This window comes from Alexandromys fortis, unplaced genomic scaffold (assembly GCF_014885135.2).
Source record: "Alexandromys fortis isolate MF-2015 unplaced genomic scaffold, M_Fortis_MF-2015_v1.1 scaffold_65, whole genome shotgun sequence".
Taxonomy (NCBI): Eukaryota; Metazoa; Chordata; class Mammalia; order Rodentia; family Cricetidae; genus Alexandromys; species Alexandromys fortis.
This window is the reverse complement of record NW_026067986.1, coordinates 9728844-9741816: the sequence shown is the minus strand read 5'-3', so window position 1 is coordinate 9741816 and position 12973 is coordinate 9728844. Positions and strand designations below refer to the sequence as shown.

Here is a 12973-nt window from a genome sequence, read left to right as displayed (position 1 = left end):
CATGATTCCAAGAAGGATAAAAGAATAATTCTGGAAACAAGAGATTGTTGTGGGATACTTGCACACTGTATTAAGTTGTATTTGCTGTGATTGGTGTGATAAAAAGCTGAACAGCCAATAGCTATGCAGGTAGTATAGGCAGGATTTCCAGGGAGAGAAGGAAGAGGAGAACCTGCGTGCACAGGAGACACGAGGACAGGAAACAGCAGGTGTAAGATGGAAGAGAAGTAATGCACGTGACAGAAAGTAGATTAATATATAAATGGGTTAATTTAAGTTATAAGAGGTAGTTAAGAACAAGCCTAAGGTAAGACCAAGCTTTTTCATAATTAATTACAAGTCTCCATGTCATTATTTCAGAGCTTGCTGGTAGAACAAAGAAAGACTCATTATATAGAAAGCAACTAGAAAAATCAGAAGAGCATAATCAGACACAGCAAAGTAAAGCCACATGGAGTGGAAGAAAATGAAGAATCACTACTGAGTAATAAAACAACAGGCAAAATGAAGGCAGACTCAGCTGGGCAATATGGAGTCACTGGTACACCGTCTGGATAAAAACATTTCAGTGAAGTGTGGGCAGATGCCAGGGCTCTCAACTACTCATAATTAATACAAACAGCGTAGCTAACTATATGCCATCTAGAAAGGAGCACAACCCAGTTACCTGCTTCTGTCTTATCATCTTTCTAGTATTAGCTTCTGGGCTAATGATCCTCCAAAAGTCTACACTGTATCACATATGGGCATTAACAATGTAAATGCAATAGTAAGTTGAACAGTTACTTACTTTGCTGCTATAACTGCAGTGATTGGAACTCTGAATAGAGGGCCTGCATTAGGAGATGCTATGTCATAGCCACAGACCTTGAAGAAAGAACACAAAGTTTCAGCATCCATGAACAAAGTTGCAAAAAAGTAAGAAAGGTATAATGCAAGCATAGAATAATCTAATATTAAAATATAACACAAAGTCCAAATACTCACATAAGCAAACCATGACTGAAATTAATGGGCATCAATTTTTTTAAAAAAAAATGCATTTTAATTACTCTCTACTACAAAACAAAACTACTATTATAAATACTTTGGAAGCAGAAAGATGTTATGATTTACTTACAAATGCCATGTTTATTTTGTCTAAACAGTAAAGCTAACTACAGTACAGGTTTAGCTATGTTTAACAAAGTAGAGAGGCCTGGTCAAAAAGGCTTTGCTATCTATGTCTCCCCCAGCCTTCTTCACAGAAGGATGCAACATTAACTCCTTAAATGGACAAAGAAAAGATGACAATATACCTCTGTATAATGCAAGCCTTCTCTTAACCCCCTGGGGTCCACGCGTATGTTTATGTGTCGACACTGGTTCATGAGCTCCAGATGGCTAGGGCACTGGACCCAAGACGAATTTGAAGTTAGAGCTAAATGAAGCTGGAGGGATATTTTCTCAGAGTTTTCTGGAATAAAAAATAAAATAAAATAAAATTGACATTTCCCCCTGTTCCTGGGAACCATTTTAAAAGCTCTATGTTCCATCAAGAAAGTTTAGCGATTCGGTTTGGTCAGCTGGGCAATGCATTAGACATGACATCCGGATTACAACTTAAATAAAAGCACAGCGCCTTCCTTATATTTTAGTTTCCTTCCACGATTCATATGTGTTTTCATCCAACACTGCTAACCCTTAAAACAGGAGATTAGTGGATGTTTCCTATTGCTGCACGCAGAGAAGAGCGTCTGAGTAAAATAAGCTGCCGTGCATGCGATGGCAGCTTTAACTATACACCGCAGAGCTGCACTGTCCCTGCCACCCCAGCCATTTACCATTCACTCAGGTCACAAATATGAATGCTTCTGCTTACTGCCAGCCTGCTACTTACCTGTGTTCTCTGGAAATACAGGCTCAATGCCAACACCATGATCTGAAGGAGCAGCCACCTGAACAGGATCTCGGAGGTAGATGCCACGGTTATTTCCAACTGTAACTGTAAAACCTAATCTGTTAGCAAATGATGTATTCTGAATGAGGTAGTCATAGGCTTTGTCAACCTAAAAAAGAATAAATGGTCAAGAAAAATATTTTATTACAAATTAAGAATCAATTTAATTAGCAGCAAAGCTAATTTTTATATTCAGTTCTCTAAACTAATCTCCACAGCTAAGATGCTTTTAAAAAAATACCATTCTAATCACGACTTGACACTGTAGTTGCATTTACAGTTGTTCCCCTCACTAACTTCTGCTGACCAATCTCTACATGCCCTCATGTTTCTTTATTTCAGTGCAGCTACTCTCTCTTGCCTACTAAGTCTCTTTGTGCCCTCTGTCTGATAGATCGACGATGGCCAGCTCCATAGTTTAGACAGGCTAAATTAGCACCGTAGAGCAATCTATACAGCATTATCTTGATGGTTTATCGTTACTTTTTACACAGACAACAATACCTGAATAATTCCATGTCCTTGGGCAAATACTTCTATATTTTCAGCTTTTACTGCAGTATTTTCTAGAGCTCTTCTGACTGAGTGAACCGTATAGTCAACATTATTTGCTTTCAGACCTAAAATTAAAAAACAAAACTAAGAAATTAATGTTAATGAACTCACTAGTTGAAACCCCCCCTTCACCGAGATAACATGTACCCTCTTCTGCTAAATCTTTTTTTAACATTCACTTCTTAATGTTTTCTTAAAAATTAACAAACAGTTGATTTAAATTGCTTGCGTCACACAAATACTTAGAGAAAAATCCGTTGCCTGCCACTCTGCAGTCATAGCAATGCAGGCTATGTAGAGATGGCATGACTGCACCAGGCAGACATGTTAGATGCATTCAACGGCACTTTCTTTAAAATACTGTACTTTCAGCACTATGGTTGGGAAAGAAATTTTCAACCAGATTATACTTTATGATTAGCAGTGGAACTTAAGCAAACCACATCAAAAACACCAAACAGGTCTCACTACAGCTCAGAATCTTTAATGACCAGGTACCAGACGATTACAGTGTATAGTCAGATTTTGAACATAGAAGGCTATGGTCAACAATCTGCCAGCCTATTACTCATTGTTAAAGGAGAAATACGATATACTATGTTTGTCCTCTCAGAACTCATCAAATATGTTATCCATAAAATATTGCAATATGCAAACAAAACAAACAGGTAGTCTATGATGCAAACTAAGGAAGCTATAATTGTGTCCATGAGAATCCAGAAGAACGGTAGGTGAGTCCTGTAGAACACATGAGTTTTCAGATCCAAACCATGGTATAAAGGATTTGCAGGTAGAGAGAGCTGAATATTCAGAGAGAAGACATGCAGTCTTGAAATATCTGGTGAGTTTGATGAACGAGAAATGAGTAGAGACCAGGATCTGTCCTAGGTCTGACTCACGCTGGCAGGTGATGTAGCACTGACTGAGACATGGAGGCAGACGATTTCTTCCCAGTGCGGCTCTCCGTATCAGGGAGGGGAGGGAGTTATAAGAGACAGAGGCAGGTGGAAGGTAAGACTTGAAAAGAGGGACACTTTGTGGCAGTGGCTTGGTGATGCCCCATTTAATACTGAATAACATTCTTCAGCTGATCGAGTCGAATAAAGATTTTGAATTTGTTTACAGTCTACCTCTTGCAATTAGCTCCGTATCAGCAAAGTCACTTTTTATATTCTACGGACAGATTTAGCCCCAAAACTAAACTCTTACTTGATAATCATCAATCACAGTCGATATATTACATTTTCTGGATGATTCAATACCCACTCAAAGGACTATTATTCCTTGTACCATTTTCTTCCTTATTCCTTATTTTGTGTCCTGGACATCAACAATTCTATCCATACTCTCACCAAAGCACTGCAGAAAACATGGTATACAATAAAGAAGAGAGTAGTAAATAATTCTCTTACCTGAAAGTACCAGGGCAATGCCCCCACAGGCATTGGGGGAAGACATTGATGTCCCATTCATTAGCTGAGTCCCCCTCAATGTCCAGTTAGGCACAGAAGCAATGGCACCTCCTGGTGCACTGATGCTCACACCGAGGGCCCCATCAGCACTAAAAAGAAAGCAGAGAGGTTTATGTAGAGTGAGGATAGCTGGATATGCACAATATTTAAAGTCATAATTACAGTCCAAAATGATACGATATTTGCAGTCATTCCAAAAAGGAAAAAAAAAAAAGACAAAGATATTATTATGGGATAGCAGTGGGAGGAAAATGTTCAAACACAGCTCATTTCTCACTACACACTTTTTCCTTTAAGTGAAATGTCTGTGTGTATGTATCTGTTTATGTGAGAAAGTCAAATGTGCCAGCTATTTGAGTGCTCTAACTCCTTGATGAGGGTATTTCTTTTACCTCTATCAGTAAATTTTCCCCTTGTCCAACAGAAACATAACATGAGCCTTAGATGTAATTTAAAATTTTCTAAGAGCCACATTAAAGAATTTTAAAATCAAACTGCGTGCGTGCGTGCGTGTGTGTGTGTGTGTGTGTGTGTGTGTGTGTATGTGTGTATATGTGTGTGTGTCAAAGAAAGAAATGGAGGGACAGGGAGAAAGAAAGATGAGAGAGAGGAGAGAGAGAGAGGGACAGAGAGGATACAGGAGGCATGCTGGTGTCATGGCATGCCTGTGTAGGTTGGAGGACAACATACTGGATGACGGACGCTCTCTCCCAAATGTGGGGCCTGGAGATTTAACTCCTGTGTGTTCGTAAACACTTCTGACCACTTATCCTACTAGCTGTAAGACCACAGTAACACCCAGCACAGCTCTATGCCCTGTCTCAAATAAAGATATACCTATTTTGTCTTTATGGTACCTTTCATTGAATGTCTATATGAATAATGTTTAACTTTTCCACAATGAACAATAAATTTTCCTACAGTAATCTTTGAAGTTTCCAGGAAGAAGATGGAGAACCACAACAATGACTCCGCCTGGTTGGTATGACGCCATTGTGATGATAGCTGCTCCTGGCAGCACCGATCTATTGGGCACCAAAGATACTCCATTTGGAGCTTCTTTTCTTCTTGGTAAAACTGCCTTTAGGCAAAGAACTGCCCCGGCCTTGACTACTGACAAAATGTATGGTGTCCAAGCTGGACAAGCAGGATACAAGCAAAAAGACTGCCAAAGCTTGCCAGACAGGGTCAGACAGGTTTTCAAATTTTTCCTGCCTCTGAAAATGGTCTGTCAGATACTGGCAACCTTAGCCAAAGTTGGTTTCCCCAACACTGCAAATGACTTTGGGTGATTGCACAGTTTATCTCTGTCATTTCTTGCGCCTTTTAGAAGTTGCCTGATTGCACTTCCTATTTACTCAGGTTATATTATTTCCCTTCTCATGTCTTTAATGGGGTTGAAGACTAGAGAGTCATAGTTACTTTCCTCTTATGACTTAGCCAAGCCATTTTTAATATAAGACTTCTTAGAATAGGATAATTATTGAAACATTTAGCATAGGTTTCCTATTTGATGTTGTTCATGCCTGGTTGTAATTCTAAATCTTATGTATGTTTTGCCTCATCTTTTCCAAAAACAATAGTTGATATTTGATCTTACTGTATATAGTTTTTTTTTTTTAAAAAAAAATTAGGCTAGAACTCTCTTATTTAGACAAAAAGGGGAGGTGTTGTGGGAAATCCTTCAGCCAATAGCCTTTAAGATATCGAACCGCTCTGGACATCATCTCAGGTACTATAAGAGCGGACAAAATGCGTGACTGGCTCTGCTGCTGGATTGCTACCCTGTGAGTTTATCCCTTTGTTATATTCCATTCCGGGCTACTGTAGAACTCTTTAGTACAACTGCACAGCGGCTGTTGGATCTCCTATTATGATTCTTGCCCTAAGGGAGTGATTTTTTTTTAAACTCCTGGCTAAGAATTATAGGGTGATTTGATTTCTGTTCCACAGAAAGCAGACACACTGTACCTAGCTTAACTGGTACGACGGGTTGGGGGCAGCACTTTCAGAGCCTATCTGAAATATGACTAGACTAAGTGTCAATTAATGTGTAAAAACATTAATGTTACATTACCGAGAGACAGACAACAGTGTCTGATCATATCCTCTCAAGAATAAAAGTACAATCTTCAAAATGTCACCCATCAATTAGATAATTTATGTGAAGATCTGCGGATAATTTCCACATTCTTGTTTATAACATCTGCAGTATCAACCAACAATCACAATAAGCACTAGGTCTTTAACAACTGGAAGAACCTAACTACAAAAAGGTAAAATGTAACTTTTTTTGTTAAGCTAATTTCCCACTATCCTTGTACAACAGTTAATCATAAAGCACTTCTAAATGTTTAAACTGCTATTCTAAAATTGAGTTTAATGAAGCATCAACAATTTGGAAAACTATTTTCTGTGGTTGGTTTTGTTGGCTGGCGTCTTAATGAGGAGCGGTCTAGTGTAGGTTGGCCTGAGGGCATGTACATAGAGGACTGACTTGATTAACTGATATGGAAGACCCAGCCTAAAAGATAGATGGTATCAGATTATAACTTCAAAATTAATATAAGATCTGTTACTGTGATTCTTTACAAAAGTACAGCACGTTTCACCAGTTTAAACATCAAACTTGCTGAAAAAAAAAAAGGCTATTACTATTTATTATCTTCAACCTCCTCTTCTCCCACTTTATAAAGTTTAATCAAATACATGTATTACTTCCAAGAACTACTTGTACTTACCTTGGGCCTCGAGAAGACCACGTGTACTGATTCGCAGGTAATTTCTCTCTCAGCGAATACTCTGCAACCATCATATCAGGAGAAACATAAGCCCCAACACCTATAGGATAGATTCACCATTAACAAAAGGAAAGACAATGTTTTTACATGTATACTAGTTTTTGCCAGTATAATCATTATGCATGTGAGAAAACTGCTTACTATCTATTCTCTCTCTCTCCACCACCCCCTCTCAGACGGAAAGGGAAGAACATTCAATAAAGAAACAAATTAAGTTTATAAAATATAAACTAAGTACTCAGGACACTACTTTTATACATATAAAAAAAACTTCCATGATTATTATGTGCCCTAAAAGTGTGCATGCGTTTCTATTACAGCACTTCTCCTAAATCCCTAGATAACACAGTTCCTCAGACCTTCCTAACAACATATTTAGGGTCTATGTCTCACCCACATTCCACACAACACTTGCAGTCCATTTTAAGTTTACTCAAAACATTATGAAGGCAACCTGACTTTATAGAAGAAAACATCCTGTCACAGTGTAAAATGACTGAACATACCTGTGACAGGGTCCATATTAAAAAGGCCTCCAGTGTTTTATATGTAGAATACAATACTTGATTACACTGTGACTGTGATTTATTGTTTAATTTATGTATTTCTGGGGGACGGGGTCTCTCCAGTATCATGGGCTGACATCAAGCCTGTGATCTTCCTCCTTCAATCTCCTGTTCTGCGTGTATTTACACCAACTTTTTTTCTGAAATGTTTAGTAAAGCTGACTAACCTATCACACTGGACGTAGTTCCACCTGGACAGCCCACTGTGGAGAGGCATGGACCATTATTTCCAGCACTCGAAACATAAATTGTATTATGTTTCCAGACTGCTTCATTAATTACTTCACAGATTCTCCTAAAAAAAAAAAAAAAAAAAAAAAAAAAAAACCAAAGAATTCCTTTGAGCAAATACATCTATTCCACATTTAATTTATAACAAAACAAATTATAATGATTCCAAACTGTGTAACTGACAGTAGCTGTAAATGAGGGATCAGATTCACTCAGTTAAATGATTACAGACACATTAGCAGGTAGGCTTTTAGTAAGACACAATGCCACTCCAAGTGATATACCCTAGTTGAGTTTCAGTGAATTTGCAAGTTGTATTAAATAAAAGAAAAACTTAAGGAAAAGCCTGGTTGGTGGCACGCAGCTTTAATTGCAACCCTCGAGAGGCAGGCAGAGGAGTAGTTTTGTGAATTCAAGGCCATATCTGGTCTACAAAGAGACTCCTAGGCTAGACACCCAAGGCTACATATTGGAACACTGTCTCAAGAAAAATAAAAGAGTAAGCAAACAAAACCAAATATGGGGGGGTGGGGACACACACCAAAATCCACAATATCAAGAGGGTCTGTGAAGTAGTAGTGTTGAGAGAAAAATAAAAACCAAACAAAACACCAAAGTGACTCCTACATGTATTCTGACCTGGGATTATTTGAGTAAAAAAGCCACTTAGTATTTCTAGTGAAAAGTTAAATGGGGGGAGAGACTAGAAGAAAAACCTAAGAATTTGAAAGTCAAAGAAATCTAGTCAGAGATTGATAGCAAACAAGAATGTTTTCCTGAGATGAAGAAAATGGAAATTAAAGAAGGTCTAGCTCGAAAGGGTCCTGAAAAACCCAATGTGTGACATCTAACAGGAGATTCAAGTTCAGTTACCAAAACACTCATCACTGTGCTCCGACTGACTGCTCCAGGGTTCTACTGCCCTCTTCTGAACTCCATGGACACTGTGACACAAGTGGGACACACACACACACACACACACACGAAGGGGGAGGGAGGGAGAATTTAATGGGTTACTGACAAAGGAGAAAAGTAATGAAGAAGATAATGAGACGACAGAACGCGCAAGACTGCACCTTAAAGAAATGGCTAAAACTGACAGGGACCATATTAAAAGGGCAATAAAACAATATTTCATAAGAAATCCAATTACCTTGAAGAAACAAGCCTCTAGATTGTTACAGCTTCCCTTGTGAAGGGACCCTAAATAATCAGGTACCAGATAACTGGCAGATACTAATACTTTGGTGATGGGAGTGATGGAAATGTTGATCACTAAGGAAATGCTCTCAGTATCTCAGCTATATATTAATATAAAGGGAAGGCGCTAAGGTAAACAGGTTAAGGCCAGCACGGTACTGCAGTAGAGGAAATGACAGGGATGACAGATGTTGTGTAACAGTTTCCTCTGAGACTGCAATATTTCATCCTGCAGGGAAGCTCCTTAAGCAGGAAAGTAAACAACTCAATACTGGTTCAGCAAGTCCCTGAAACTGAATAGATTCACAAGGCCCCTCCCTGCCAGAGTGAGCAATAAAGCTGAGAGCCCATCTTAGAGGAGAGAAGCTAAGCTGCAATCAAGACTCTCACAAAAGCTAAGTTGCAAAGAAGTCTCTGAGACTACCAGCTGCCTGCAAGAAGCAGAAACCAGCTGAGGCACCTGGAAAGGACAGGCTCCAACCTGCTGAGCTGCATGCAGGCTGTGCAGTGTGCTCTAGGTTCCCCGCTTGTGTGGGAAGTCCTTCTATATGTGTGCTGCTTTTATTGGTTAGTGAATAAGGAATCTGCTTTTGGCCAATGGCTTAACAGAATATAACCAGGCTAGAAGAGATATATATAGAGTGAGAACAGGCGGAGTCAGAGAAGCCATGCAGCCATGCCAGGGACAGATGCGCCAGAACATTGCTGTAAGCCACAGCCACATGGCCATACACAGATTAATAGAAATGGGTTAACCAAAGATTTAAGAGCTAGCAAGCAATACACCTAAGCGAATGGCCAAGTAGTGATTTAAATAATATAGTTTCATGTGATTATTTCAGATCTGAGCTGCTGGGAATGAACAAGTGGCCCACTTTGTGAGAGGTCACCCACGCTGGAGTAGGCTTTGATGACGCAGTTGTCTTTGAGTCACTTCTCCTACAAGTAACCTCTCCCATAGTCCTCTAAGTAACCCCAATAAAACTCACTGGGTCACTGATGTGGGACCCTCTGTCTGCTGTGATTACCATTAAGGAATGTATAGCAGGGCAGAACTTAGCTAGGGAAGAAAACTAAATTGAATGCTGTGAGAAAGTAGGGCGGAGTCAAGTATAAGCCATGCAGCCCTGCCAGAGCTGGACGGAATTTTACCCAGAAAGCCACAGCCATGTGGAGATACACAGATGACTAGAAATGGTTAAATTAAGATTTAAGTGTTAACCAATAAGAAGCTAGAGCTAATGGGCCAAGCAGTTTCTGAGTGGTTATTTCGGGCCTGAGCAGCCAGGAAACAAACGGCCTCTCATTCAACAGGTCACCAAGCTGGACTTTGGTGGTGTCCGTACTTCGGTCTGTTGTGGGATTCCTACCAGGTGAGTAGATGTATGTATTTTATCTCCCGAGGAAAAGTTTTGTCACATCATTACAAGAAAGAAGGGGGTGCAGGAGAGAAAGTAGTATGGATGGAGGAGACAGGGAAGCTTAGCAACTGGAGCCAGTATGTGTAACAACAGTAAGCTTGGTGGTTAAGGAACAGCAAGGTTTGAGCACATCCGGGCCCCTGTCAGGTAAGCACCCCTGACAAGTCCCAGAACATCTGTAAATGAGCTATTTTGGTGATGGATGGCCCAATAAATCCAAAGTGGCTGGAAAGGAAAATGTGGAAGCATGGACCAATGCCAGAGAGTTAGGCAGGTTGGGAGTGTCAGAAGCACCATACAGAGGAGCAACCCTAGCTACCCATGCTAGGAATGGTTTGGCAAGGGACAGTGATTGGACCTGGCATTAAAGACGTGACATGGGAGTGAGAGTCTGACTTACAAAACACAATTACCTGTCCATCATAGGTATAGTTTACTGTAATTGCAATTCCCTTACTTAAACTACTGATGCTCTTAATTAGTAGGTTCTAAGATATGAGATCTGACAAAGAAGACTTACCCAGAATTTGGCCAATGAGTTGCTTCTCCATAGCTGTAGTTGACAAGATCACACTTATGATTTATTACTTCTATCATCTATTAAAAGATTAAGAATCTAGTTTAGGAAGTCATTTGTAGAAACAGATTACCCAGTAAATAAGGTTTATAATCCCAGTGTTTAAACTAATTGCATCCTAATTTATGAGGTATTTAACTAGGCATACTGTAATTAAAGTCATAGGTAACAAGAGAAAAGAGTTAATAAAGCATCAATTAAAAGTGAAAATATTCTCTTTGGACTGCAGGAATCATAGAAGGAAATGGGAGAGGCATTGATTCTGAATAGATTTAAAGGCACGTAAGTTACATGACAAAGTGAATCATACAGAATTTTAATTTTACAAAGGGTTTAATTTATTCCTTTTAGAATATTGGAGCAAGCCAAATATTTTTTAAAACCTATCTTGAAAAGTTTGCTAAGAGATTTACAACAAAGAGTATAAAATATTTTTTCTACAAAAGGTTTCTTAAGCCAAGAAAGTTCTTCATGGTAATTTTTAACTTCAAACTGAATTAATCAGCATTGGTTTGTTTCTATAAACACTGTTCTGTACACAAAATTCTGTTTAAATATACTCCTGATAAACCAAGAGTACTTTAAAAACATTATGTAGGCTTCTTATTTATTTATTTATTTATTTATTTATTTATTTATTTATTATGTATGCAGTATTCTGCCTGCATGTATGCCTGTAGGCCAGAAGAGGGAACCAGATCTCATTACAGATGGTTGTGAGCCACTATGTGGTTGCTGGGAATTGAACTCAGGACCTCTGGAAGAGCAGCCAGTGCTCTCAACTTCTGAGCCTTCTTTCCAGTCCCATTATATATGTTTATAAGTCCCTAAATTATTAACCTATATCAAGAACTTCCAGACACTCACAGCTCTGATGAGGCCTGTGCCTGTTTCCATGGTGCTTAGCCTTGTATCACCAATCTTAATGGACAGAATTTGAGCACCAGGAGCAACTCCATTCCGTTCAGGCTCCTCTGGAAAATGCCCAGCGGCGATACTTGCTACATGGGTTCCATGAGCTCCTATGGACAGAAACAGAGTGTGTGCATAAGATGAAAAAAATCATCACATACTAAAATCTTAACCATTTCAACATGTATATTATGACAAAAATAATTTAACAAAAACACAACCTGATCACATATCTAATATTATCTCAAATATATTCCTACCATTCACACAAAATCAACTTAAATTACATATATTTGTTTCTCTACACTGGACCCCACCTTGTTTATAGTAAGTAAAAAATGTAAGCCATAGAAGACAGCCAATATTTGCAATACATAGAACCCACAAGTAACCTGTATCCAAAGTATATTTTTAAAAAAATCTTGCAAACCCAACAAAGAAAGTAGAAAAAGGAGTAGAAATACCTGTTCACCAAGCAAAATTTGAAAAAACATTCCACAAAAAGGATGTCCATAAGACATACAAATATGAAAACATGTTTCACTTCATTGGTCATCTTGGGGTTACACCTTATTGTCACAATGAAGTATCTCTCCATATCTTTAAACATAACTAAGATATTGAAGGTTGACAATAGTTTAGAATATACTTGTTTGAGAAATTTGAACACTGGGATTCTTCTGGATTTAGTAGTCTTGCTTTTGCCCCAGTACCCAACAGACATTTGCAAACATGTTCACCAAGGCATTCAGAAAAATGTTCATGCCTGCATTATTTATATAATTCAAAATTCCAAATAGCTTAGGGTTCACTAAAAGTAAATGGATATTTAACATATCAATCCACAGAATTGACATAAATTAATGTGAACTAATATGAATCAAAATGAAGCTTACAGTAAGACTGAATTAAAGTCTCATATAAAAACTAGGCTAATTCCATTTATATAATTGGAAAAAAATAAACCATGTGAAAATTGAGAATATTTTTGTCAGTTCTGATTCAACACAAACACCCCCATATGGTACAAAGTAATAAGGAATGTAGTAATGAAAATCAAGACAGTAGTTAACTTGGGAGAAAGGAAAAGGTTATTAGTTTTTCTAATGTTAGCACACAAAATAATGCATTTCCTTATGACATCTTTCTATGTTTACCATATTCTGATTTCATTCAGTCCTCAGTATCTTCCTTCTGAATCCTGGCGTCTGCGGTCTTTGTCAACACAGTCCCACCTTACCACATTCTCTTTCTGTCTCCTCAGCAGCCCACCCTGAAGGCCTGAGCATCCTCTTTCCT

The 12973-nt window shown here is 38.6% G+C and overlaps 1 protein-coding gene across 3 annotated transcripts in view; it reads right to left on the bottom strand.

The window, feature by feature from the left end:
- The window catches only part of Tpp2 (tripeptidyl peptidase 2), a 61101-nt gene that overhangs the window by 28307 nt on the left and 19821 nt on the right, over nt 1–12973 (bottom strand). For all 3 annotated transcript variants that reach the window (XM_050159209.1, XM_050159207.1, XM_050159208.1), the window contains exons 7-15: nt 11630–11784; nt 10706–10782; nt 7501–7628; nt 6708–6807; nt 3907–4055; nt 2444–2559; nt 1880–2048; nt 1299–1456; nt 791–867 (exon numbers count right to left, since the gene is read on the bottom strand). In XM_050159209.1, the coding sequence (XP_050015166.1) occupies nt 791–867; nt 1299–1456; nt 1880–2048; nt 2444–2559; nt 3907–4055; nt 6708–6807; nt 7501–7628; nt 10706–10782; nt 11630–11784 (1129 nt within the window). The remainder of the gene's footprint in view (nt 1–790; nt 868–1298; nt 1457–1879; nt 2049–2443; nt 2560–3906; nt 4056–6707; nt 6808–7500; nt 7629–10705; nt 10783–11629; nt 11785–12973) is intronic.